Source organism: Sarcophilus harrisii, chromosome X, assembly GCF_902635505.1.
Source record: "Sarcophilus harrisii chromosome X, mSarHar1.11, whole genome shotgun sequence".
Lineage (NCBI taxonomy): Eukaryota > Metazoa > Chordata > Mammalia > Dasyuromorphia > Dasyuridae > Sarcophilus > Sarcophilus harrisii.
This window is the reverse complement of record NC_045432.1, coordinates 19497265-19521513: the sequence shown is the minus strand read 5'-3', so window position 1 is coordinate 19521513 and position 24249 is coordinate 19497265. Positions and strand designations below refer to the sequence as shown.

At 38.5% G+C, this 24249-nt stretch overlaps 1 protein-coding gene across 3 annotated transcripts in view; it reads left to right on the top strand.

Moving 5' to 3' along the window:
- The window catches only part of ATG4A (autophagy related 4A cysteine peptidase), a 63815-nt gene that overhangs the window by 20477 nt on the left and 19089 nt on the right, over window positions 1–24249 (top strand). Inside the window, exons 1-4 of one of the 3 annotated variants that reach the window (XM_031944967.1) lie at window positions 6170–6254; window positions 12551–12661; window positions 17406–17477; window positions 18889–18987. In XM_031944967.1, the coding sequence (XP_031800827.1) occupies window positions 6236–6254; window positions 12551–12661; window positions 17406–17477; window positions 18889–18987 (301 nt within the window). In that variant the 5' untranslated portion in view covers window positions 6170–6235. Of the gene's footprint in view, window positions 1–6169; window positions 6255–12447; window positions 12467–12550; window positions 12662–17405; window positions 17478–18888; window positions 18988–24249 lie in introns of those variants that run through there. The other 2 variants (XM_031944966.1, XM_031944968.1) reach the window with 2 other exon arrangements.

Genomic DNA, 24249 nt, shown 5'->3' with positions numbered 1-24249 from the left:
TATGAAAGATGTATTGGAAAAGGGAGGACCAGGGACTAGAAGGCCATGACCATACACTGTTAGAGTTAAGGAGTGTGGGAATAGGGTGATGAAGTCAACAGCATTTATTCAATGCTTACTATGTGCCAAGCATTGTGCTAAACCATGGGGATAAAAAGAAAGGCAAAACTGTTCCAACTTTCCAGGACCTCATGTTCTAAGTGGGGATAGGACATGTAAGCAATATATAACATTCTCAGAGGAAAAGTACCAGAAGAAGCACCTGGGAGAAGAAGATAGCAGTAGATAACAGCAGTTGGAATCTATATATGGATTGAATGAAGCTAAAGGGAAGAGAGGTTCTGAGTGATGGTGGTAGAGGGAGAGTCTGTAAGTAGCATTGGGGAGCAAAGGGTATTCTGACTCCCCCATCATTACCAGTGAATGGCATATAAATGCTGCCAGTAGTGGAAAGAATAGCCAGGGATTTCACATTCAGGAAAGAGCCAGAAGTCGAGAGACAGATGAAGTGTGAAATTAAATGGTTTAAGATGGAGTTGGCATTCCAGAGAGCACAGTGGAAGGAATGGGTAGGTCTGGAATGGGCCATTTAGGGAGGTTAGGTTGAGAGTGATGGGATTATGGGAGCATTATGGATGATGATTGATCCAGAAAGTTTCAGGAAAATCTAAAGAAGGTAATATCCAGGAGAGAGTAGTCAATAGTGTCAAATGTACAGTGAGGTTGAGAAGGATGACTAAGAAAAGGTCATCAGGACTGGAAATTGAGACATCAGGTAACTCTGGAGAGGGCATGTTCAGTTGTATGATGAGGCTAAAAAGGAAGCCAGATTGAAGAGTTGGCAAAAGTACAATTGATAAGAATGATGTAGCAAAAAAAGGTATACAGTTATCCTTCCCAAATGTTAATTGTCCTCATTGGCTCCAGACTGCTTTGCTTTGGGAGTTCCTGTGTTATATTTTTTATAATTTTTTCCTCTTTCTTCTCTTCAGGTCAACTGTCACTTTATCAGCAAACTTGCACACCCTTCCCTCCTCTCCCTTCTTATTTCTTTTCTGTTGTGATCTTGGAGACCAAGCCACTGGACTTGGTTTCAGTTATTGTAAACAATGACCCATATCGGCACAAAGTTGGGGTGGGCCTCTCTTCTTAGGAATTGGTGAGTCTAGTGTTTTGCTTTGGGACTTTTATTTTAGTCATCAGTCATCTGGCTTATTTCCTACTTCCTAACTCTCCTGTATAATTGAATTGTTACTTTAGTATGGTAAAGTTCTTGAGGAGTATTATATCTTCTTCTTTTTAGATCTCAATAGCCAATCCAGTGTTCAGGGCATGGTGAACCCAATAAATACTTGACAGTCGATTAGCTGAGACTTTAGGCCCTTCAAGCTTCCAAGAGTTACAACATATATATATATATATATATATATATATATATATATATATATATGAAAAATCAAGCTGACTTTCCTCAGTTGTGCTTGAATCTGAAGAGCTAAGTCCTAAGAGTAAGTCCATTTTCACAGAGGAATAGTTAGGGTTCCATTCCTGAAACCAACTCACCCTTGCTATACCAACCTACCTCCATCACTCAGGTTCATGCCTGGGAGCAGTTTGATGGGGGAGTCAGAATATCCTTTGCTCTCCAATGATACTACTATCCCCTTATGGAAACATGTTCCCGATTATTCATGACTCCCATCCCAGGTAACTCAGGGGTAAATGGGTCATATTACTCCTTCACCTCTGAGAATCTAAACTTCAAATTAAGATGGCAGGAATAGAGCACTAAGATTTGAACGCTTGTCTGTTCCAAGTGAGAAATATTTGTCACAACTATTGTTTCTGTTGGGGGTGAAGGGCAGATCCACAGGTGGCAGAGGTATAGCCCTCTGGAAATTTTCTCTTAGGAAGTGAGGAAGGGGGTCTGTGGATAATTGTAGTTAACAGCAAGGCCAAATCCACTATTCTAAATTCTACAATTGAGACCTTAATGTAAATGGATATGCCCTGACTAAAGATACAGCAAAGGCTGGAAAATCATAACTAGAAGGAACAAGGAGTGTATTGTATTCATAGATATACTTAGATACTTGACTTAGAATCAGTGAACTTAGGTTAGAATCTCTAGTCTGATACTTCTTAACAGGAAAACCCTGGACAAAATACCGAGTCACAGAGACTCAGTTTCCTAATCTGTGAAATGGGAACAATAACCATACATGCACTGGTGACTTCATACAGTGGTTATAAGGAGAACAACTTGTAAACTTTGGAGTGGCTAGGAGCAATTGTTTTCCATTACTGGCTGTTCTTAAGGCTGATTATTTCTGGCATTATGAAGGCCTTACTCTAATATGCACAGATAAAAGTAGCATTTGAAAATATTTGCTAGGCTTAGTTCCCTGGCAAAAGACAAGAGCCATAAAACTGAAGCACTCTTTCATTGGAATTCAGACATATTTACTCTAATACAAATTTTACTCTGAAAATCTTTGTTACCTGAAGTTCTGTATAAATATAATCATCTTTATGTAAATACAACCAGGCCCCATTTTAGGATTGTCAGATCCTTGATCTAAAAATAGAAGGGACCTTAAAGGCTAATGAGTCAAGTTCTTATTTTCAGAGGAGGAAACTGGACCCAGAGTGGGAAAGTGACTTTCTCAGGATTACACAGCTAAGAAGTGCCCAAGGTAGGATTTGAACCTCAGATCTTTCCAACTTCCTGCACTACTATGTCAGAAAAAAAAATTATTTAATTTTTTTAAAAAAGCTCCTCAGTTTATACCTAAAACTATTGTATGATTCCAGCCATTATTCTAAGCAATTAAACCTGCTCAACTTTAAGCTAATATTTTAATCTGTTACTTTATCCAAGTCAAAGCAAGTCTCAACAGAACTCATGCACAAAAGCAGAAATCCAAACACATATATCACTTATTTTTACAAATTAAGCTACTTAACTGCCAACCTATTCAGGTTTGACTATAAGCACCTAACAAAGTTGAATCTTAATTATTCCACAAGTTCATGTATCATTAAGACCTAAAAGTTATGGTCAGCAAGATATAAATAGAACAAGAAAAGCTCATTATTCGGTAGCCCAACATTTGGTAATTATTAATTTTTGTTCAGGTTCAAAATTTTCCAGTGACTATAGATATCAGTAGATCAAGAAAAAACCACAAACCAAATTGCAAAGAATTTAATTGGCAGAGAAGAGCAAACCAAATGACAGGGGAAACTTAGCAGTAGAATCCTCCTCAGAATCATAGTTTTAGAGGCAGAAGGGCTCTCCATAACCATGTAGTATTCCAAACTATACTTGAAAGCCCCTGCACATTAATATGCTTCTTTAATGGCTATCTAGCTTCTGTTTGCATACCTCCAGAGGCAGTGTAGCCCACTTCTAGTAGTTTCTAATTATTCAGTTTTTCTTTATTTTTAAGATATAAAACTTATTTTAGTTTAGGGTTTTTTTTTCAATTAACAAACATTTTTGTTTCTCCTCACCTCCTAGCACTGGAAAAATAAAAAAAGAATAAAACCCTTGTAATAAATTTGTAAAATCAAATGAAACAAATTTCCCCATTGGTGTGACTCATTCTTTATCTTGAATTCATTGTTGCTCCCTCAGATGACGGGTATGATGCAGAGATTCTTTATCACTGGGTCTCTGGAATTGTGGTTGACTATTGCCTTGATCAGAGTTCTGAAGCTTTTCGATTTTGTTCTTTGACTTTATCACGTTATTATTGTTGTATAGATTGTTCTGGTTTTGCTCATTTTACTCTATCATTTCATACAAATAAATGTTCCCAAGTTTATCTGAAACTAACCCTTTGTCACCTCTTAGGAGCCAATACTATTGCTAGAAGTTGTTGTGGTTATCATTGCTGTTATTTTTAAACTGATATCAAGCTTAAATTTGTCTCTGCACTTTTTACCCCTTCTTCCTTATATTGCTCTCTGGGGCTAGAGAACAAGCCTTATTCCTTTTCCATGTGATGGGCCTTCAAATCCTTGAACCCAATCTTTCAGGTCCCCTTTTTCTTACTCTCATAACCCTGTAATCAATCTTTTTTTTCTCTAGGCTGAACATTTCTAGTTTTTCTGGCTGATCCTCATATGGCTTGGACTCAAGCCTTTTCACCATCATGGTTACTTTCCTGTAGGTTCTCTGTCTTTCCTTAAATTGTGGCATCCCTTACTGAGCATGATACTCCAGAGATAGCCAGAGTGAGAAGACTATTGCCTCCTTTTCTTTTTTCTCTAGATTTGATCCCTTTGGTTCTTATTTGTTTACATAGGTTCAGTTGAACACTCTTACATCTATATAACCAGGGCTTCTTAAACTTTTTCTACTCACAACCCCATTTCACCCGAGAAATTTCTACGTGACCCTGGATATATAGGTATAAAAAAATAGCCATACAAACCCAATATTTATTGATAATAAATCATAATTTCTTGACATCTACATTCAGTTATGAGATACCCTATGGGTTTGTGATCCACAATTTAAGAAGCTGGGCTCTAATCTCTCTCTTACCTGCCTGGTAGACTTTGCAGTGTAGTTGTCTCATTAGCATCTCAAATTCAATATAACCAAATGAAACTCCTCCTAAACCTGCCCTCTCCTCCAAGTATCCCTGTATTCTTGGTGTTATTATCATCCTTTTTGTCATTCAGGTTCCCAAACCCTTAGTCACCCTTGATTCTTTTCTTTTCTTCTCTCTCTATGCTCAATCAGTTGCTAAGACTTGTCAGTTCTACCTGCACAAAATCTCTCCCATCTGTCCCTTTCTCTCTGATCACACAACCACTTACTACTAGTTCAGGCCTATGTCACATCTCTTACCTAGAAAGAAAAGAGGGTCATCTTAGTATCTAAAAAATGAATATGAATAGGAAGTTAAGAAAGGCTGGTCTCCTAACCATGTTCCTGGCTCTTGGATTTCCAAACCATGCTATGTCATCCTGAACTTCTCTCAGTGCCTAGAGCTTCCTTGTCTTAGAAAATCCAATTACCTTTTTCACCTTCTCAAAATGAAACATAACTTTGTAAAGTCTGCCTCCTTTACCTGTTAGTGGGTTCCTCCTAAACCCTCCATTTTATGGAGGGACCTAGTCCTTCCTTCATTTCTTTTTTAGAGTCCCTCATTCTTTAGTCTTCAAAACCATGACCCCTCTCCAATGGATATCTTTCCCCTTTTTCCCAATCCCCACCCCTGTTTATTTGACCCTTCTTCAGCTCTTTTGTGGGCTGAATATAACCCTGAAGCAAACATTTTTTTCTTTATATATTCAGCTTTTAATTTGTTTGCCAAGTTAAGATAAGAACAACAACATTATACCCCATGGTCCTCATATCTCCCCTCTCCAAACCTCCTACACAATTGCTCTCTAAACTTTTTCTCTTGTACCCCATCAGTAAAAAAATTTTGAGACTACTCCAATATATTTATTATTTATGAATTATATACATATACAACTGTACTATAAATTATGAATGTTATAAGACAAAATAGAAAAGAAAAAGGATGAGATAAAGATGAAATAATTTTTTTGTCTTAGAGTCCAGTCACTGGAGTTTTTGGAGTAGGATGGATAGCATGGTGTGAGCAGTGCAGTAACTGTAATTTCACAGCTGAGTGGAAGATGGGCTGGAATGGGGAGAAACTTGAGGCGGGGAGACTAACTAGCAGCCTATTGCGATAGGCCAAATGTTCAGTTATAAGGCTCTGCCCTAGGTGAGTGGCAGTGTTACAGGATCAACAGGGACATACTGGAAAGAAGTCTTGGAGGTAAAAAGACAAGGTCTGGGAATTGATTAGGTATGAGGGATAAAAGCAGAGGATTCTGAGGCTCCTTATCTAGTGGGGGAGGAAGGGGGAGGGAAAGGAGAGGAGAGAGAGATTTTAAAGAGAATAGGATTAAGTCTGGGAAAAATAACTGTACAGAGATGTTGTTATTACTAATGTTCTCTTGATATATTCAGTGGAGTTTAAATAAGAACACAGTTCAGAGACAAGTTATTATGTTATTCTTGTTTTATGTTTAATGTTCAGATTGTTCAGGTGCATAAATAATGTGCTTGTTGTTGTTTTTATTATTGATCTTGTTATTGCTGTTTTACCTGATTTCTTAGCCAGAGAAGCCCTAGTTTCTTGCTACCCTTGTGATGCCTGTTGTGACCCATCCTCATCTATTCTGAGGGAAAAAGGCAGAAATGGCGTTCTTTTTCAATGGTAACTACCCTGATTGGAGAGCCTGTCGTGGAAGGGTTGACTACTGTAACTGAAGGTGATCTAGGGTACAAGGGGAAGAAATACTGGTATGTGGGGAGAAGGGGAGGAATCTTCCCAGTGGTCAAAGGTACTACTGCTCTGGAGGTCTGGGGAAAAGTTTAAGTTAGAGCTAAGTTCCACAATTGGTTATTAGAGGGAACATGGGATTCCACCCTCTCAGACTTTTTTTTGGTCATGCACTCTTTGGGATCCAGCCATGGGCTCCATAGGAGATACCCTCCCTTATTCTGGAGACCACTGTTCTAATACACTTGCCTAATGAGTATTCCTAAAGTACAGGCCTGACGATGGGACTCCCCTACTCTAAAGCTACTTTCCTAGGATGATTGTGCCCTCCCCAAAACTGGCTCCAGCTTGTCTGTCCAGACTTTTACTAACTCACTAACTTTACTAATTTACTACTTGCTCCACAAAGTCCAAGTCCCATTCTCCCATGTCTGTTTCTTTGCACGGACCCTCTTTCAGACCAAGAATATATACCCTCCTCGCTGCCACATTTTAGAATCTAGCTTCCTTTAGGATTTGACTCAGGTGCTTCTTCTGAATACTGGAAATCTTTCCTGATTGCCCTCCCCTCCAAGTTGTTAAGACTCTTTACCTCCTCAAATTCTTTTGTATTTATATGTCCTGTCCATGTATATCAAGAAAATTTAAGGCCCATCTTGGCATAAGCTGTTTGCTCTTTGTCTTTACCCAACTTCTAAATGAGGCTCTTAAACATGCCAGCTTTCTTATAAGAATTTGTTGAATGGAATATTATTGTGGGGATTTCTTTTTAGTTACTGATTAGATTAGGAGGCTTCAGAGGGTCATTCTAATGTTAAGGTTGTAGGATTCAATAAAAATAAACCCCTCCAAGACCCACATGTGCAAAAATGTTTGTAGCAGCTCTTTTTGTGAGAGTAAGGAATTGGAAATTGAAAGGGATGCCCATCAATTGGGAATGACTGAACAAGTTATTGTTTATGAAGATAATGGAATATTATTGTTCTATAAGGAATGATGAGCAGGCTGATTTCAGAAAAGCTTGAAAAGATTTACATGAACTGGTGCTGAGTGAAGTAAGTAGAACCAGGAGACTATTGTACCCAGTAACAGCCAGATTATATGTAATTAACCATGATAGACTTAGCTCTTCTCAGCAGTGTGGTGATCCAAGACAATTCCAATAGCCTTTGAATGGAAAATAGCATCTGCATCATCGAAGTATAGTATTTTCACTTTTTTTTTCATGGTTTTTCTCTTTAGTTTGGACTTTTTTTCCCACAATATCTCTAATATGGAAATATGTTAAAAATGATTGCACATGTATAACCTTTTTCAGATTGCTTGCTGTCTTGGGGAGGGAGAAAAAAATTGGCATTCAAAATCTTACAAAAATGAATGTTGAAAACTATAAGTAATTACAAAAATAAAATACTATTAAGTGAAAAAAATACCTCCATGCCAGAATGTTTTTTTTTCCTGGCATTAAAATGTCTTTCTAAAAAGTGACATTGAAATGTGAGCCTTTTGCCACTTTCTTAAGTTAACATATCCTTTACCCTTTCCTAAAGTCCTGACTTGATTCAGAACCCACTGCTGATTTGAAGTCAGTGGAAAAATAGGAAATTTAGTTTTTCCCTGACAACTTGTCTTGTTTTAAAATTTCATTTTAATTTCTTTTAAAAATTTTTCCCCAGTCATATAAAAACTTTTTTTTGTTATACATGTAAATTCATTTTTTACATATTTCATATTGAAAGAGAAAAATCAGAACAAAGGGGAAAAACCACTAGGAAAAAAAAGAATGAAAATAGTATGTGTTGATCTATATTCAATCTCCATAGTTCTCTCTCTGGATGCTGATGGTGTTTTCCATCCCAAAATTTTTTGAGATTGCCAACAAAGTCTATCATAGTTGATCATAAGACAGTCCTGCTGTTGCTGTGCACTCTTGTTTTTCTTATTCTGCTGACTTCACTCAGCACCTGACACTTTTCTTGGGGTAGTATATATACTTCGGTACCGTCCCTCCCCCTGAACCCATTCACCCCCAAACAGTTAAATAAAATCATGACATAGAGGCTACTGCCTAGTTTTTTAGGTTACTGATACATAAAGGAAGAACATGAACTTTAACTCTGATGCTTTGGTGCCAACACTGCCCATTGTTTTTGACTGGATGAGTTTTTCCCCCCTTTTAGATTCATCTTTATTTACATTGTTGTATTCAGTGTATATGTTGTTCTCTTGGTTCTGCTTCCCCATCACGTACCAGAAGTCTTATGTTGCTCTGAATTCTTCATCATCATTTCCTCTCATAGCACCATAATATTCCATTATAGGTAGGCATCACAATTTGCTCATTTATTTTTCTAATCATTGAGAACACATCTTGTTTCAATTTGTTGCAAATAATATTGCTAAGAATATTTTTTGCAGACAAGGAACTTTTGTTGTTAAATAGTATTTTACTTTTTCCAATTACAGATAAAGATAGTTCAACCATTCACTTTTTAAATAAGATTTTGAATTTCAAATCCAAGGTCTTTTCTTGCTACCATTAACCTTCTTAGAATATAATTCCAATCGTGGGATCCCTGGGACAAAGCACATGAACAATTTAATAACTTCTTGCATAATTCCAAATCTTCAAAATACATAGATCTTTAAGGACTAAAATGTCCTTATTGGCTTTCTGTGAATACTAGGGTGACAAGGTACCTGAATGATGTTGAAGGTTCACTTATATTCTTTGGAAGTATTGTGATTATATCAATGAAAAAATGACAATATTTTTAATTCAAGCCTCTGTTGAATGGGTTGGAGCGAGAATTCCTTTTGTGTATCAGTTGGACTAGATGGTTGCTGAGGTCTCCCATTCTGTGATCAGAGAAAGATTAGTAGATGAATCGAGACCTCTAAAATAGATTAGTGGATGAGCTGGACTCTAAGGGAGGATGCCAATAGTTGAAAATTGGGGGATGGAATGGAAGGGAATCTATTATAGACTTGGGGATGTTATAATGGAGGCAGGAGAGGAAAGATAGGATAAGAGAACAGAGAAATACAGTTTGACTAGAACATAGAGTACTTGAAATAAGACTAGCAAGCAGACTGGGGAGGGGGCTTAAGAAAATGGTATTTTATTGGGTAAACAGTGGGAAGCCTCTGAAGATTTTTGAATATAGGAATGATGTAATAAGACCTGTGCAGCATTAGGAAGATTACTTTGTCAGTGTGGAAGATGAGGAGTGGAGATGGAAATTCTTGGCTGATAGATTCTCTAATTAGTAGTTTATTATCATTGTTATTAAAATGATAATAATAATAGCTTTTTAGTGGCATGATAATAACACTTTATATATAACCATCCATTTAGAGAGCTGTTAAATGTTGAAAAAAAGCAAAAGAGACCAATATCACTTAGCCTTCTAAAGTTATCCTCTTGAACCTAGGATACCAGCTCAATTTACATACTTTCCTTTTATTCCCCAGCTAGAAGTTATCATCTTCCTATGAATATCTTATTAATTTGTCTTTGTCTTTACTTATAAGACTGTATTTTTGTGTTTTAGTTTTTTATGCAAATGTTTTTTCTCCCCAGATAGATTTTTTTTTTTTTGAGGATAGGGATTGGATATTACTCACCTTTGTACCCTACAGAATTTTATGTGTTGGGTCCTCAACTTCCACCTGCTGCTGTGCCCTTTACTGCCTAATCTTCATTCGCAGAGGGAAGGGGAATAGTGGGAAGGGAGGGGAATAGTGAGGTGAGATCTTCCATCAGACCATCTGACTCTTTGCCTTTCATTTTACATTGCATTTTCTCTAGCCTGATCCTCACTCTACTTTGAGAAGAGCACTGGCTTCTTCTCAACAATGAACATTCTCATATCTTGGTCATATCATTTATATTCTAGTAGTCATAGTCATGTATACCTGTAATTCATCATCCAAACACCTCTCTCTCTCCCCCCCCCCCCGTTGATCCCCTTCCTTCCTTATCCCCTTCCTACAACCTTATTCCTTATTCCCAGCTTCTTCAACTCTTTTACTCCAAGGTTCCAACCTTACCCCACCTTCCCCTTCCACTGTGTCCTTGGGAATGCTTGTTCCAGAGGCGACAAACTTCCCTTCATTGCTATATCTTTTCCTCTCCCATTCCCTTCTAGCTCTTACTGAAACATGATTCTTTTTTGCTGCAGCCTCCCTGGCCACCCTTTCCAATATTGGCTGTACCTTTTCTGATTCTTAGCTCATTGATCAAGGCAGGGAAGTCTGAACTTCTTGCTCCCCATTATCACTTCAGAGTTCTCCTTCTCCTCTACCACGCAGTGACTTCTTTAATGTTCATGTGATTCATATCTACCACCTGATTCAAAGTGTGGTAGGTGTTGTTTACAAGACTCTAGGTCACTCTCTTTCCTTCCTCAATGCATTGGGTAAGGCTCACAATCTTTGTCTCCTCCTCAACTTCTGCCTTCATACTAGGGGAATTTAACATACACATTGACTCTCTCTCAAGCATGCTAACCATTCCCACGACCTATTCTTTCACTCCACGTCATCCACACGCAAAGATGCTCCTACTATTGATCTTGCTGTCACCCACAAAGGTACTGCTTCCATGTTCAAGTATTACAAAATCCTTTTATCCAACCAAAATCTATTAGCTTTTTCAGCCCCACCTTAATTCCTTAACTCCTACATATATGTTGCTGGACATTGGTGGAGAAAATCATGCAATTGCTGTCACTGGGTTCATTACAAATTTGTGTTATGCAACATCAACTGGGATATCATTGCTTCTATACCTCCCTTATCAGCTTGTTCTTCCACTTTTCTTTTTTAATTAATTAATTAATTGATTTTTGCTGAGGCAGCTGGGGTCAAGTCACTTGCCCAGCGTCACACAGCTAGCAAGTGTTAAGTGTCTGAGTAAGATTTGAACTCAGGGCCTCCTGACTTCAGGGCTGGTGCTCTATCCACTGTGCCACCTAGCTGCCCCTATTCTTCCACTTTTCATAGCAGCTCTTCCTTGTCTCAGATTTTATTTTTTTATGTTGCATTAGTATTTTTATTTTTTAAATAATAGCTTATTTTCAAAATATATGCAGATAGTTTTCAGCATTCACCCTTGAAAACCTTGTGTTCCAAGTTTTTTCCCCCCCTCCCTTCCCCCTACCCCGTCCCCTAGATGGCAAATAATCCAATATATGTTAGGGTTGGCGTGTGTAATTTTTCTATACCTATTTCCACATTTATAATGCTGCACAAGAAAAATCAGATCAAAAAGAGGAAAAAAAAATGAGAAAGAAAAAAAATGCAAGCAAATAGCAACAAAAAAAGTGAAAATGCTATGTTGTGATCCTTACTCAATCCCTACAGTCCTCTCTGGCTGCAGATGGCTCTTTCCATCACAAGTCTGTTAGAATTTTGCCTCATATTTTAGAGAAAAAATTGGGTCCATATACCATGAGCCCCCTCTTCATCATCTCCTGTCACTCGGATTGCCCTCTGACATTATCTCCTCCTTTACCTTTGTCTCACATGATGAGGTGGTTTCTTCTTTTCTCCCTACTGGCTTCCCTGAGTTCCTTTAAGTCCCAATTAAAATCTCATCCCTGCCTTAGTCATTGGTTCCCCGTTTCCCCCCCCCCCCCCAATTTGGTTGTTTCTTGACTGTAGAAACTATCTTTGGCCTCTTTTTTGTATCCTCAGGGCTTAGCACAGTGCTCAGCACATAGTAGTGATTTAATAAGTGTTTATTGATTGGTTGATTCCTCAGTAAATACTTGTTGAATTAGAGATAGTGGACAAGCTTGTTTTATCTCTGATCTTAATCAGAAAGGCCTCTAGTTTTTCTTGACACTTAATGGTGTTTCTTGCTTTTACCTAGATAAAATTTACCATATTAATGAACAGTCCATTTATTCAGTTAAAAGAAATAGGATAGACCATATTAAAAAAGATGAGGAATGAGTATCTAAGTAGTTATAGAATTTTAGAATTTTCCTTTAACACATGGCCACTAACACTTGTTATGTCATCATGATGTAATAATGCTCATTCTATAAAACCAACCAACCAACCAACCAACCTTGGGAAAGGAGTGAATTAGTCTGAAGGCTCAACCTGATCCATGTATTCCTGGAGATACTGGCTAGGTGAAAAAAGAACCAGAAAATGATGTCAAAAATTATAGTTCTTTCAGGATTAAACTATTTTATAATTTCTTTTCTTTCTATCAGTTTTTTCCAGGTGTGAAAAGCATGTCAGTGTTTTATCAGACTCTCTAGAAGAATTACCTGAAACAGATGAGCCTGTTTGGATCTTGGGGAAACAGTATGATCTTCAAGCAGGTAGGATTCTGTAGTCATCAATGAGAACTGATGACCCAGGGCTGGACAGATCCCCCATGTGCTAATACAGGGATCCTCAAACTTTTTAAATAGGGGGCGAGTTCACTGTCCCTCAGACTGTTAGAGGGCCGGACTATAGTAAAAACAAAAACTTTGTTTTGTGGGCCTTTAAATAAAGAAACTTCATAGCCCTGGGTGAGGGGGATAATCGTCCTCAGCTGCCACATCTGGCCCACGGGCCGTAGTTTGAGGACCCCTGTGTAGAATAAGCTTCTCCTTATATTTGGGCTGTCCAAAGAGTTACCTTAGCAAATGTTACTGTAGCTATTGATTTTTGATGCACTGTCTACATGAAGACATGGGGTTCCTGGGGTTGTAACCTCCACATTATCTGGACTCGTCACTTTCTCTTCCTGTCATTTGCCAAATCTTACCGTCTCTACACTTACATCATTCTCCTTTGACCCCTTCTTTGTAGTCACCCAGCCACTTTCAGGCTTTCATCACCTTTCACATAGATTATTGCAACAATTTTCTTTTGGTCTTCCTACCTCAAATCTCTCCCCATTCCATTCTTCATAGTGCTACCAAAATGAGTTTTCTTTCTCCTATACTTAATCAACCTCACTGGCTTCCTGGTTGGCTCTATGATCAAATACAAACTCCTCTTTTTAGCTTTTAAAGTTATTCACAACCCAACCCCAACCCATCTTTTATTTATTTGTTTCTTTCCCAACCTGTTTTTCTAGGCTTTTTGGGTGATGGGAGAAATCTTTTCCCCCCTAACCCTATCCATGTAGGGCTAATTTTTCCTTAAAAGGCTCTGAAATATTCCTTGAGACTTGGTTGGCTCCTGTGTACAAAGTGGCCATGAGGAACTTGAGGGGCTTTTACATACTTGATTGGTGGATTTTTGAATTGGCTTTTGAACCAGCTGAATCAACTCCAGGGGTTCTCAGTGCCCATCTTTGTTGAATATCCTCCTGCAGCCAAGTAAATCTTTTGTTAACTGTCCAGTAACTTACAAAAGCCTGATTTGTTCTAATAAGAACCTGAACTAAGAGGGGACTGAACTGAGTGAGACCTAGCCCATATCAAATGTGCTCATTAAAGCGAGGGATAGGCAATGCAGAATCAGGTATGGTTTTTATCTTTCAGTGATGCTTCTGGTGTTGCCTCAGTAGATGGAGCACCTGACCTGGAGTCAGGAAGATTCATTTTCCAGAGTTCAAATCTGGTTTCAGTTACTTACTAGCTGTGTGATCTTGGGCAAGTCACTTCACCCTATTTTTCTCTGTTTTCTCATCTGTAAAATGAGCTGGAGAAAGAAATATCAAACCAGTCCAGTATCTATTAAAAATGGCAACATCAAAAACTAAAGAAGTAATTGCTTACTGTGAGGCATTCTCTACTGCTGGAAAATTAGAAAACATCATGCCTTTGACCATTGAACTAGAAGGGAATAATATGTTCTATGTCCTTTACTGTATCTTACAGATGATTGCAATAAACTATTTTAGGTCCTTAAGTTTTGGAGGGGTAGGATGAAGAGAGTCCTTTATGGTCATTTGCTCTTCTCCAAGTTCCATTAAGAGATCTTATCAGAATTTAATTTATCTTCAAAACAGCCTGGAGGCACTGAACTTTTGGAATGAAGAAAGAACTTTTCCCTTGATTAGAAAAAGACAAAATCAGTAGAACTAGGTATCCTCAGCTCTGACTGTTTCTTCATGCTAATGATCATTATTGTTTTATTGCTTCAGATGATACCTTCTAATAAAATTCCTCTATCCCCTCATTTAAAAAAATCTTTTTAACATTATATAATCATTATATCATTATTATATAATATAATAATTATTATATAATCTTTACAATTACATGTAAATATAGTTTTCAACATTCATTTTTGTAAGATTTTGAGTTCCAGATTTTTTTCTTCCTCCCTCCCCAAGACAACAAGCAATTTGAAATAGCTTATACATGTATAGTCAATTTTAACATATTTCCATGAGTCATATTGAGAAAGAAACATCAGAACAAAAGGGAAAAACCATGAGAAAAAACAAAATAAAAGGTAAAAATAGTATGCTTCAAATCCGTAATCAGTCTCCATAGTTCTTTTTCTGGATGTAGATGGCATTTTCTATCCAGTCTATCTGAATTGTCTTGGATCATTGTATTGCTGATCTGTCATAGTTGATCATCACACAATACTGTACTATGTACATCACACAAATATTGTACTGTGTACAATGATCTCCTGGTTCTGCTCACTTCACTCAGCATCAGTTTCTGTAAATCTCCAGGCTTCTCTGAAATCCTCCTGCTGGTCATTTCTTATAGAACAATAATATTCCATAACATTCATATACCATAATTTACCCAACCATTCTCCAACTGATGGACATCCATTCAGTTTCCAGTTCCTAGCCATTACAAAGAGGACTGCCACAAACTTTTTTGCACATGTGGGTCCTTTTCCTTTTTTTTAATGATCTCTTTGGGAAACAGACCAAGTAGTATCACTGCCCACATATGGTTTTGAATGACATTTTAGAATTTCCATGCAGCTGTAGCCCTCAGTTCTGTAATTGTATTCGGACATAATCAGCCATTGAAGGATGGCATGAGAAATCCCAGTAGTGAGAAAATGCAAACAAAGGCTGATCCAGGGAACATTAATATTGTTTAAGAACTCTGATGAAGAAACTGAGTTTTTTGTTTTTGTTTTTGTTTTTAATCTGGAATTTGAAAAAACAGACACAATTTTGCCCCATGGATTTTTGGGGTGATTTTTTAGTGCAAGCTTCAGGAGACATTTGAAAAGACAAAATTAAATTCTCCCCAAGAGCTCAATGTCATTTCTGGAATTGGGAACATGGACAAGTAAGCCAACTGCTCTTCACTTAATTAGCTGAAGACAGGAAGAGGTACTTTATCAATCTTGAAAGTTTTCACTTTTACCCTTGAACTAATAAAAACTAATAAGGGAAAAGGGAAAAGCTCCCCACAGAAGTAGAGAGGCAGTCATTCAGAGGCTTCTCCTATAGCTAAAATCATGTGATTCACCTGCTTGGTAGGCTAGGGAACACTTAAGCGACTGGTGGTACAGGACAATTCCTCTTGGGCTATGATAAAAATCGATGACTATGATGAAGATTGATGACTATGCGGGAAAGGTCATCGTTTTTGCTGTAGTCTTGATGGTCACCTTTTTACATTAAGAATCTCATTGTGAATGGCAAAATTAGTATCACCCAGCACATGGATCTGATTCTTTACACTAGGTATTTGGGTCTTCCTGACTTCATTCACTCCTTCAGGGAACTCTTATCATTATTGTTTAGTTTTAGTCTGTGTTTTCATCTTCTACCTGTAGTGCTACCTAATTCACACTGAAGGTCAAGGTTGAACAGTAACACTCCTCAAGTCACATTTCAGTGGTAGAAGGTGTTCTAGAAGACCTTAAGGACCTTATCACAAGGGATAAAGTGTAGTGGCAGCAAAATTTTACCTTCTCTTCTTTCCCCTAGCAGTTAAAGCCAGTTTTTCCTTAAAAGATAGAGACATTTCTCCAAATTTGGTTGACTCAGAAGAAAGACTAAGGATATAGACTATGACATCACTTCCTGATCATGAAGAACTAGAGTGGCTTGCAGATACTTGGTTGGTTGATCTCAAAGCAAACTTTACTTTTATTGGTGACCCTCTTTGGAATTTTCTTGATAAAGATACTGAAGTAGTTTGCTATTTCCTTCTCTAGCTCATTTTATAGATGAGCAAACTGAGAGGCAAATAGAATGAAGTGACTTGCCCAGGGTCACACAACTAGTAAGTCTCTGAGACAAAATTTGAACTCAGAATGATGAGTCTTCCTGCTTGTTCAAGTGATTTAGCTCAAGGGGTCAAATATCCTTCTGCAATGCCTAAGTAAATCTCCTTTTGCAAATTGTTGAATGACCTGTGACTGTCTCATTTGGTTCCCTTATTGAACCTAAATTGCCAGGAACCTTACCCAAATCGTGTCCTGCCTAGAACATTTCCCCTCCTGCATTCTGTGATTCAGAATGGTCTTCTTCCTGTTCTTCACACGTGACACTCCATCTCTTGTCTCTGTGTCTTTGCCCTCTTTGGATGGAATGAACTCAAATCAAGTGAAAAAGTGTTTATTAAGTGCTTCCTTCATGCCAGGCACTGTGCTAAGTGCCACTAAGCTCTTTATCTTCACCTCTCTTCTCCTCAGGCCCCTCCTCATTTCTACCCTAGCAATCAGTTCCTTCCTGTTTAGTGAGAATCAGATCCAGAATAGAATTTCTCCTTGTTGGTTGCTTCACCTTTTGAAGCATGATATTATCATTAAGGCAAGCCCAGAGAGGGATGGGAGAGGATGCAAGTGCTCCAGCAGATGTTTGGATAATAGAAGTCCTCCATCACTACTGTATCCTATTTCTGTGCCGACTAAAAGGAGGTTTGGGATTCTCCATACATAACTCCGGTCTCCTTTCATACTAAAATTTTGACCAAAAGTACATGGGGTAAGGATGGCATAGGAAGGGGAAGATTGGTGGAAGGAATGGGAATCGGTGTGAATTCAGGAAAGAATTTCCACATAATTGATATTTAGTTGCAGTTTTCCCTACCCATCATGGCAGTGCAATTTAATTGGTTCATTAGTTGCCCAGAATTGTCATGGCAGTATTTGTTAGGAGGTATTTGACTTTACTTTTACTTTTAATTACAGAAAAATCCAAACTGTTGTCTGATATCAGTGCTCGCCTCTGGTTTACATACCGAAGGAAGTTTTCACCAATAGGTAGGTAGTCTGCTGCCTATTATAGTGTTGGGACATGGATTCAAGTTCTGACTTTGCCTTCCACTTCCTTAACTGTGTGGGCTAGTAGTTGAATTTCTCATCTGTCAAATGAGGATGATTGTCCTATCAGCTTCACAGTATTGTGTCAAAACATGAGCACTTTAGGATCAGGTCTGGTCAACTTAAGAGTAAAAGCATCCTGGGTATTGATTAATGCCCACTGTGTTATATTAGGCTGACATTTCCCCTGGTTAGGCATTGTTTTTGCTCCCAGAAATTACATTTTTATTTATTCAAATATGAGAAATCGTTTGCAAAATTGAAATTTTAATTTTTAAATCGGTCCAGTTTCTAGGAAGTATAATATTATCCCTTCCTTTTAAAATATTTTCATTTTCATCTGTTCAAATCCATATTCTCAAAATGGCAGTGTGAAAGAGGGATTTTGCTGCCTTACTCTGCTTCCCTCTGGTCACTGGGAGTCATTCTTCGAAGTCTTCCTAAGTCCATCACTGTAGCCAGTTACCTCTTCTCCCCTCCATGTCTCTCCATGTCAGAGCCACACATTTCTAGCAGAATTTTTTCCATTCTCATACTGGAGAGGAAATACCTCAAAGCCATGAAGTTTTCATTGGCACTCAGAGAAAGGCATTTTGATAACTTTTATTCTGTAAAGTGGTACTCTTTTCCAATACTGGGGCATGTCCTTTCCAGTAAAGTGGGCAAGTGTGGGTTTCATCTTTCACTTGCTCCAATGCACCCAAGTCTGATGTTATTGCACTTTCTATGCAAACTTTAAATTTCATTTGTAATTTGAAATCTACAACCTGAAAAACTAAGTCATATTTTTTCAAGTCAAAGAAAACCCAAGGTAATTCAACATTCTTTTCAGCAGTGGTGTCAAAGTCAAATAGAAATGAACTTTGAAAATCCACAAATTAAGATTACCCATGTTGGATTATATTTTTATTTATTTTGCTAAATCTTGAAGTTTGGACTGCACTCTGGAGAAACTTGGAGTGAAGTGAAGCTCTTCACTTATTTACCCACTCAGTCTCCCATCAATCAGTGGCCAAAGCTCCTCTTTTTTTCTTGATTAATCTCCTTGCAATAGCAGGTGTTTATAAAAGTTTCCAAGCCTGCTTCTCTTTAGGGAAAAGGTAATTCCAAGATAGTGGATAGATAGTGAATCCAAGATCCAAGACACTGACTTTAGAGTCAAGATGACCTCTGAAGACACTTAACTAGCTGTGTGACCCTAGGCAAGTCTTTTAACCTCTCTGTGCCTTAGTTTCCTTATCTGTAAAATAAAGGGGCTAGACTTGATGATCTCCAAGGTACCCTCCTACTCTGAATCTATGATTTCATGATCTTGTGAACCCCAATTCATTTCAAACCCTTTTGGAAATAGGAGGAACAGGTCCATCATCAGATGCTGGCTGGGGATGCATGCTACGTTGTGGACAAATGATGCTGGCCCAGGCTCTCATCTGCAAGCACCTGGGAAGGGGTGAGTGACTTGTTCTGCTGATCCCTTAGATAAGACCCTGCCACATGACTCTCTTGCTACCATAATTTAGCAGTGGGTTACAGTTAGGGGAATGCTTGAGATGAAAGTAAACACAGGTACTCAAATGCTCCAGTGGCTGAAACTGCAAGTAATGAATTCTCTCAGGAGTAGGAGACAGGAGATTCAGCAGACAGTTTTTTCTCAGGAAGAATGAACAGAGGCAGGGTCCGTGATCTCTAAGATTTCTATCCTTTTTATTGAGTTAAGTTCATCAGCAAACTGTCTAGAAAGAAGACCATTATAACAGATCAGTTTCTTAAGTGTGTTAAAAAAAAATCAAGATGGTGGCCAGTGGGAAGTATATTGTCAACTGAGGCTCTACTGGCTTGTGCTCACTAAGGCTATCTATTTAGTAACAAAATAGCTGGTCTTAGTGAATACAAAGCAATTATAATAACTGGAGATTGTTTATTTTTTCTGAAATGGGCCTCTTTTGGCCTAAGGCAGGCACCAGAGCAGAAAGAGTGGATGTTTAGTTTTACCAGATAATCAGATTCAGTTCAATTCTACAAACACTTCTTGGGCATCTTCTAGGTATAAGTTACAATGCTAGGCACTGGAGCTACAAAGACAAAACTGAACTATAGACAGATAAGTAAATATAGAGTAAATTTAAGGAAAGTTCACTATATTACTAGTAACTGGGTTGGGACCCAAGGTTGCCAGGAAAGATCTTATGTACAATGTAGCACCTGAGCCGAACTTTGAAGAAAAAGCTAGGGATTTCTACATCATGGAGTTCAGAAGGGGAGGACGTGCTAGACAGAAGATATTTCCTGCCAAGGAATGCTTGATAAGCCATCTTCACTTTAAGAGGGTACATGTAGGGGAATCATGTGAAATAAGATTGCAAAGCTAGGTGGGGTCCAAATTGCAGAGGGCTTGAAATGCCAGGCTAGTACATTTTTGGTGTATGGGGGGGGGTGTGACATGGTCTTTGTGTTTTAATGATTTCAATTTAGCATCTTTGTGGAAGATGGATGGGTAGGAGAAAAAAAGATTCTCCTTGGTCTGCCGAGATGACAGAACAGAGGCAGGACCATGTAGAGATTAGAAAGAGCTGTGGACTGTGAGATGCATTGTGATCTTAGCACTGTGGGCAGCTTTGAAGGCAGTCTTTAGTTGAGTGCCTCAGGATTCTGTGCTTTGCCTTGGACTGTTTCATGTTTGAACTTGTGATCTGAATTAAGTTTTAGGAGGCATTATTATCATGTTTTCAAATGACATAAAAGCTGAGGGGGATAGGAAACACGCCGGATGGCTGTCAGTATTCCAAAAAGATTTTGATAAGTAAAACATCAGGCTGAATCTAATAAGATGAAATTCACTAAGGATAAATGTAAAGGCTTATATCTGAGTTCAGAAAATCAACTTCACAAATGCAAATTAGGAAGACTTGGCTAGACAGAAATTTATCTGAAGAAAATATGGATTTAAAACCCATACAAGTCAGCAGTATAAACCAGCCCTCAAAGCTAATGTGATCTTAGTCACACTCCAAGAAACAGTGATGTCCAGTCATTGGCACTATGCTCAGTGCTGGACACAGAGAGAAAAGACATCCCCTGCAAGGAGCTCCCACTCTGATGGGGAAAGGTAACACACAGGTAATACAGAACAAGCTATATGCAGGATAAATAGGAAATAATCAGCAGAGAGAAAGCAGTAGAATTAAGAAGGGTTATGGGATGTTTCCCATAAAAAATAAGATTTTGGTTGGGATTTAAAGAAAGCCAGGGAGGTTTGTAATCAGAGCAGAGGAGGGGGAGTATTGCAGGCCTGGGGACATCCGGAGAGAATTTCTGGAGCCAAGAGATGGAACATCTTGTTCACAGAACAGTCAAGAGACCAGTGTCACTGGATCAAATAATATATGGTACTTACTGTTCTCAGCCTTGGCTACATAGAGATATGAAAGGAAACAGTTTCTATCCTCCACTCTGGCAGGGTCAGGCCACATTTGGAGGATTGTCGTCACTAAACTTGCCTTTTAGGAAGGTCATTGATAAGTTAAGCAACATGGTTTAAAAAGTGCAGGGGTGGGAAATGTCCAGTCTGTGGGCTGTATGAGGCCCAGGAAATCATTTGCCAAGGCTACTGTGGGTGAAGATGAGCTGAAAGCTAGGTACAACAACCTCCCACTGTTTGAGTTCTATTAACTGCTCATTTTGTATGGCCCCCAAATGCTGTTTCTATATATCCAAATGACCCTTGTAAGAAAAAAAAAAAGATTTTCCACCTCCAGTTTAGTGGGTAGTGTTGAACATTCAGATCAGCAAGATCTGAATTTGAATCTTGTGCGTGAACCTATACAAATCATTGAACATTGTTTTGCCTCAGTTTCCTCATTTATGAAATAGCAGTACCTGTTCCATGAGGTGGTTTTGAGAATCAAATGATATAATAGATATAATGTTAACTATATTACTATGTAGTATTATATTTTTCTTATAGTTGCCAGCTGGCAAACCTCCAGAGGAAGACAGTGAGGATGGAGAAAGGCCTTGCTATCATGCCATTTTAGGATTAGTCGAGGGAACTGCACATCATTAGCCTGAAGCAGAAAATAATTACTGGGACTCATGTTAGCTGTCTTCAGATATTTGAAGCGCTGTCTTATGGATGAGGAACCCAATTTGCTCTGCTTGTCCCCGAGGGCAGCAGCTTTGAATGGCAGTTACAAAGAGGTGAATTTAATTTAGCATTACGAAAACTCGCCAGCCACTGAAGTTCTTCAAAGTGGAGTGGAATTCCTTCACTAGCGATCTATAAGCAAAGGCTGGCCGACCCCTTTGGCAGGTGTGTTTTCAGAGTAGATGTCCACTGTGGGCCCTTTTGGCCTCCTCATTCTGTGAGTCTATGAAGGTTCTGAAGGGCCCTTCCTACTTTTATCTATGATAGTTTATCTATTTAAGGTATTGAGTTATAAAAACAACAATTCCTTTAGCCCACCTCTCTCCAAAAAGGAAGAAAGGAATTGGGAAAAAAAAACTGGGGAGGTCTTAGTTAGACCGCCCAGAGCAATGAGGAAAAACCTCGCAGCTTTTGATTTCATCTTGTTTACTTGAGAGTAACCTGCTTATATAAAAGATGCTTTCCAAAGATCCAGAGATCTAAGACTTTGTGCCTCTTTTTGGTGAGTAGGGAAGCCAAATTTGCCTTTTTTCCTATATCACAAAGAACCCCACATTACCTTTGTTAAACACAACTATTTGTTAATGGTTGTGAAGGTCTCCTAGGAACCTACATCTAGGTCCAGGAGGTCCCCAGATACCATCTAATCTCCTCCATTTTACAAAGGAAGCTGAGGCCCAGGATATTCACTTGACTTTTCCAAAGTTACACAGGTATTAAGTGTCTCTGGAGGAGTTTGAGATCTGGTCTTCTGACTCTGGAACTAGTCTTCTTACCGGGTGCATCATGGTGCCTGAACATGGGAAGGCTAATTTGGCATCAGCAATAATAGGTCATAAAATTGTAGAGTAGCAGGGTTTGATACTTTACTCACATACATTCATGGGATAAAGGAGCCCACATGGAAGGAAAGGAGAAGTCTGCCCTAAAACTTCCCCTGCCTTTTCTCCAATTTCCCTCTTCTTGCAAGGGTGAAGTAGGCTAAAGGTTAGATGAATTTCTCTGGCACAGAGACAGGTGATTTAAACAGAAAGCATCCTATCTAGTGCAAAGCATCCTATCTGCAAAACCTATCTAGTGAGGTCTAAACCAGAGGGGCCAAACTCCCGGCCAATGGGCACAAAATTAAAAAGTCATTGGGAAATGCTTAACAAAATAAGTAAAAATACAGTATGGATGTTGATTTGTGGTTTACTACATCACTATGCAGCCCACTGGAATCTATTTCTATTTGGGTTTGACTCCAGTGAAAATTGGGGCAGCTGGGTCAGGAGGAGTACTCTTCCTGAGTTCTGATTTGGCCTTATATACTTATAAGTTTTGTGACACTAGGCAAGTCACTTCACCCTATTTGCTTCAGTTTCCTCATCTATAAAGTGAGCTGGAGAAGGAAATAGCAAACCATTCTGCCAAAAAAAATCCCAAATGGGGTCATGGAGAATTTTAGACATTAAAAAAAAAAAAACCTACAAAACAAACGAACTCTTTTTAAGCCTCTCAACCCTTTAACAGGTCTAGATGGGTAAGTGAGCAGTACCAGCCCGGGCACTTTCATGACTTTTTCCTAACTCATATTTGATTTTCACATGCAGCCTGGCACATAAAGCAGTGCACATGTTCTTTCTGTAGTATCCCACAAGAGGAAAATGGGATTCAGAGAGGTTAGTGAATGAGGTGCCCAAGGTCCAGCAGCTAGCAAGGTGGTAGCAAGGCCACTGCACCTCTTGGTGGAGCTGCCTTCTCACCATTCATTCTTTTCTTTCAGAACATTTTCCCCACAAGCAGCTAGGTTAGGGCAACTACAGTAGATAGAGCAGTGGGCCTACAGTCAGGAAGACCTGAATTCAAATCCGGCCTCAGACACTGTCTAGCTAGCTATGTGACCTTGGACAAGTCCATTAACCCTCTTTGCCTCAGTTTCCTCATCTTTAAAAAGAGCTGGAGAAGGAAATGGCAAACCACTTCAGTTTCTTTACCAAGAAAGCCCTAAATGAGGTCATGAAGAGTCAAATACAACTAAAACATGATTGAATGATGATAAAGTTTGTCAATTCTGATTGTATGTTTAAGTAGATTCTATTAGCAAATCTCTGTCCAGGAGAAATTTTAAAAAAGGAATTTTCCCCTTAAACCTGAGTTGGGAGGTATGAATTATAGCTTGTATTATTTTCTCTTTATTTTAAAAGTTATATTTTCTTGTGATTTATTTTTGGTGAGAGTGTCATCAATAATTTCTGGTGTCTAGCATTTTCAAATTAGTCACTCCTGAAGGCAGTTTACTAATTTGGCTTTTCTTCAGAAAAAAAAAAAGAAGGAAGAGGGGTTACATTTTATCTTTTGAAGATTTGTGTGAACTCTAAATTAAAAATATTCACAGAAATCCTGGAAGCAAAGGAAAAACTGAAGACAATTTGAGATGATGACTTTTGGCCTTTGAAGTCTATTGCAGCTTTGAATATAAATATGTATTTTGGAAATGAATTTAACTTCCATACTCAGGCCTATCACACAAATATCCAATCAAAGCCGGAAATAAGGGCATTTCCTTTTTAATTTGAATGGTGCAGA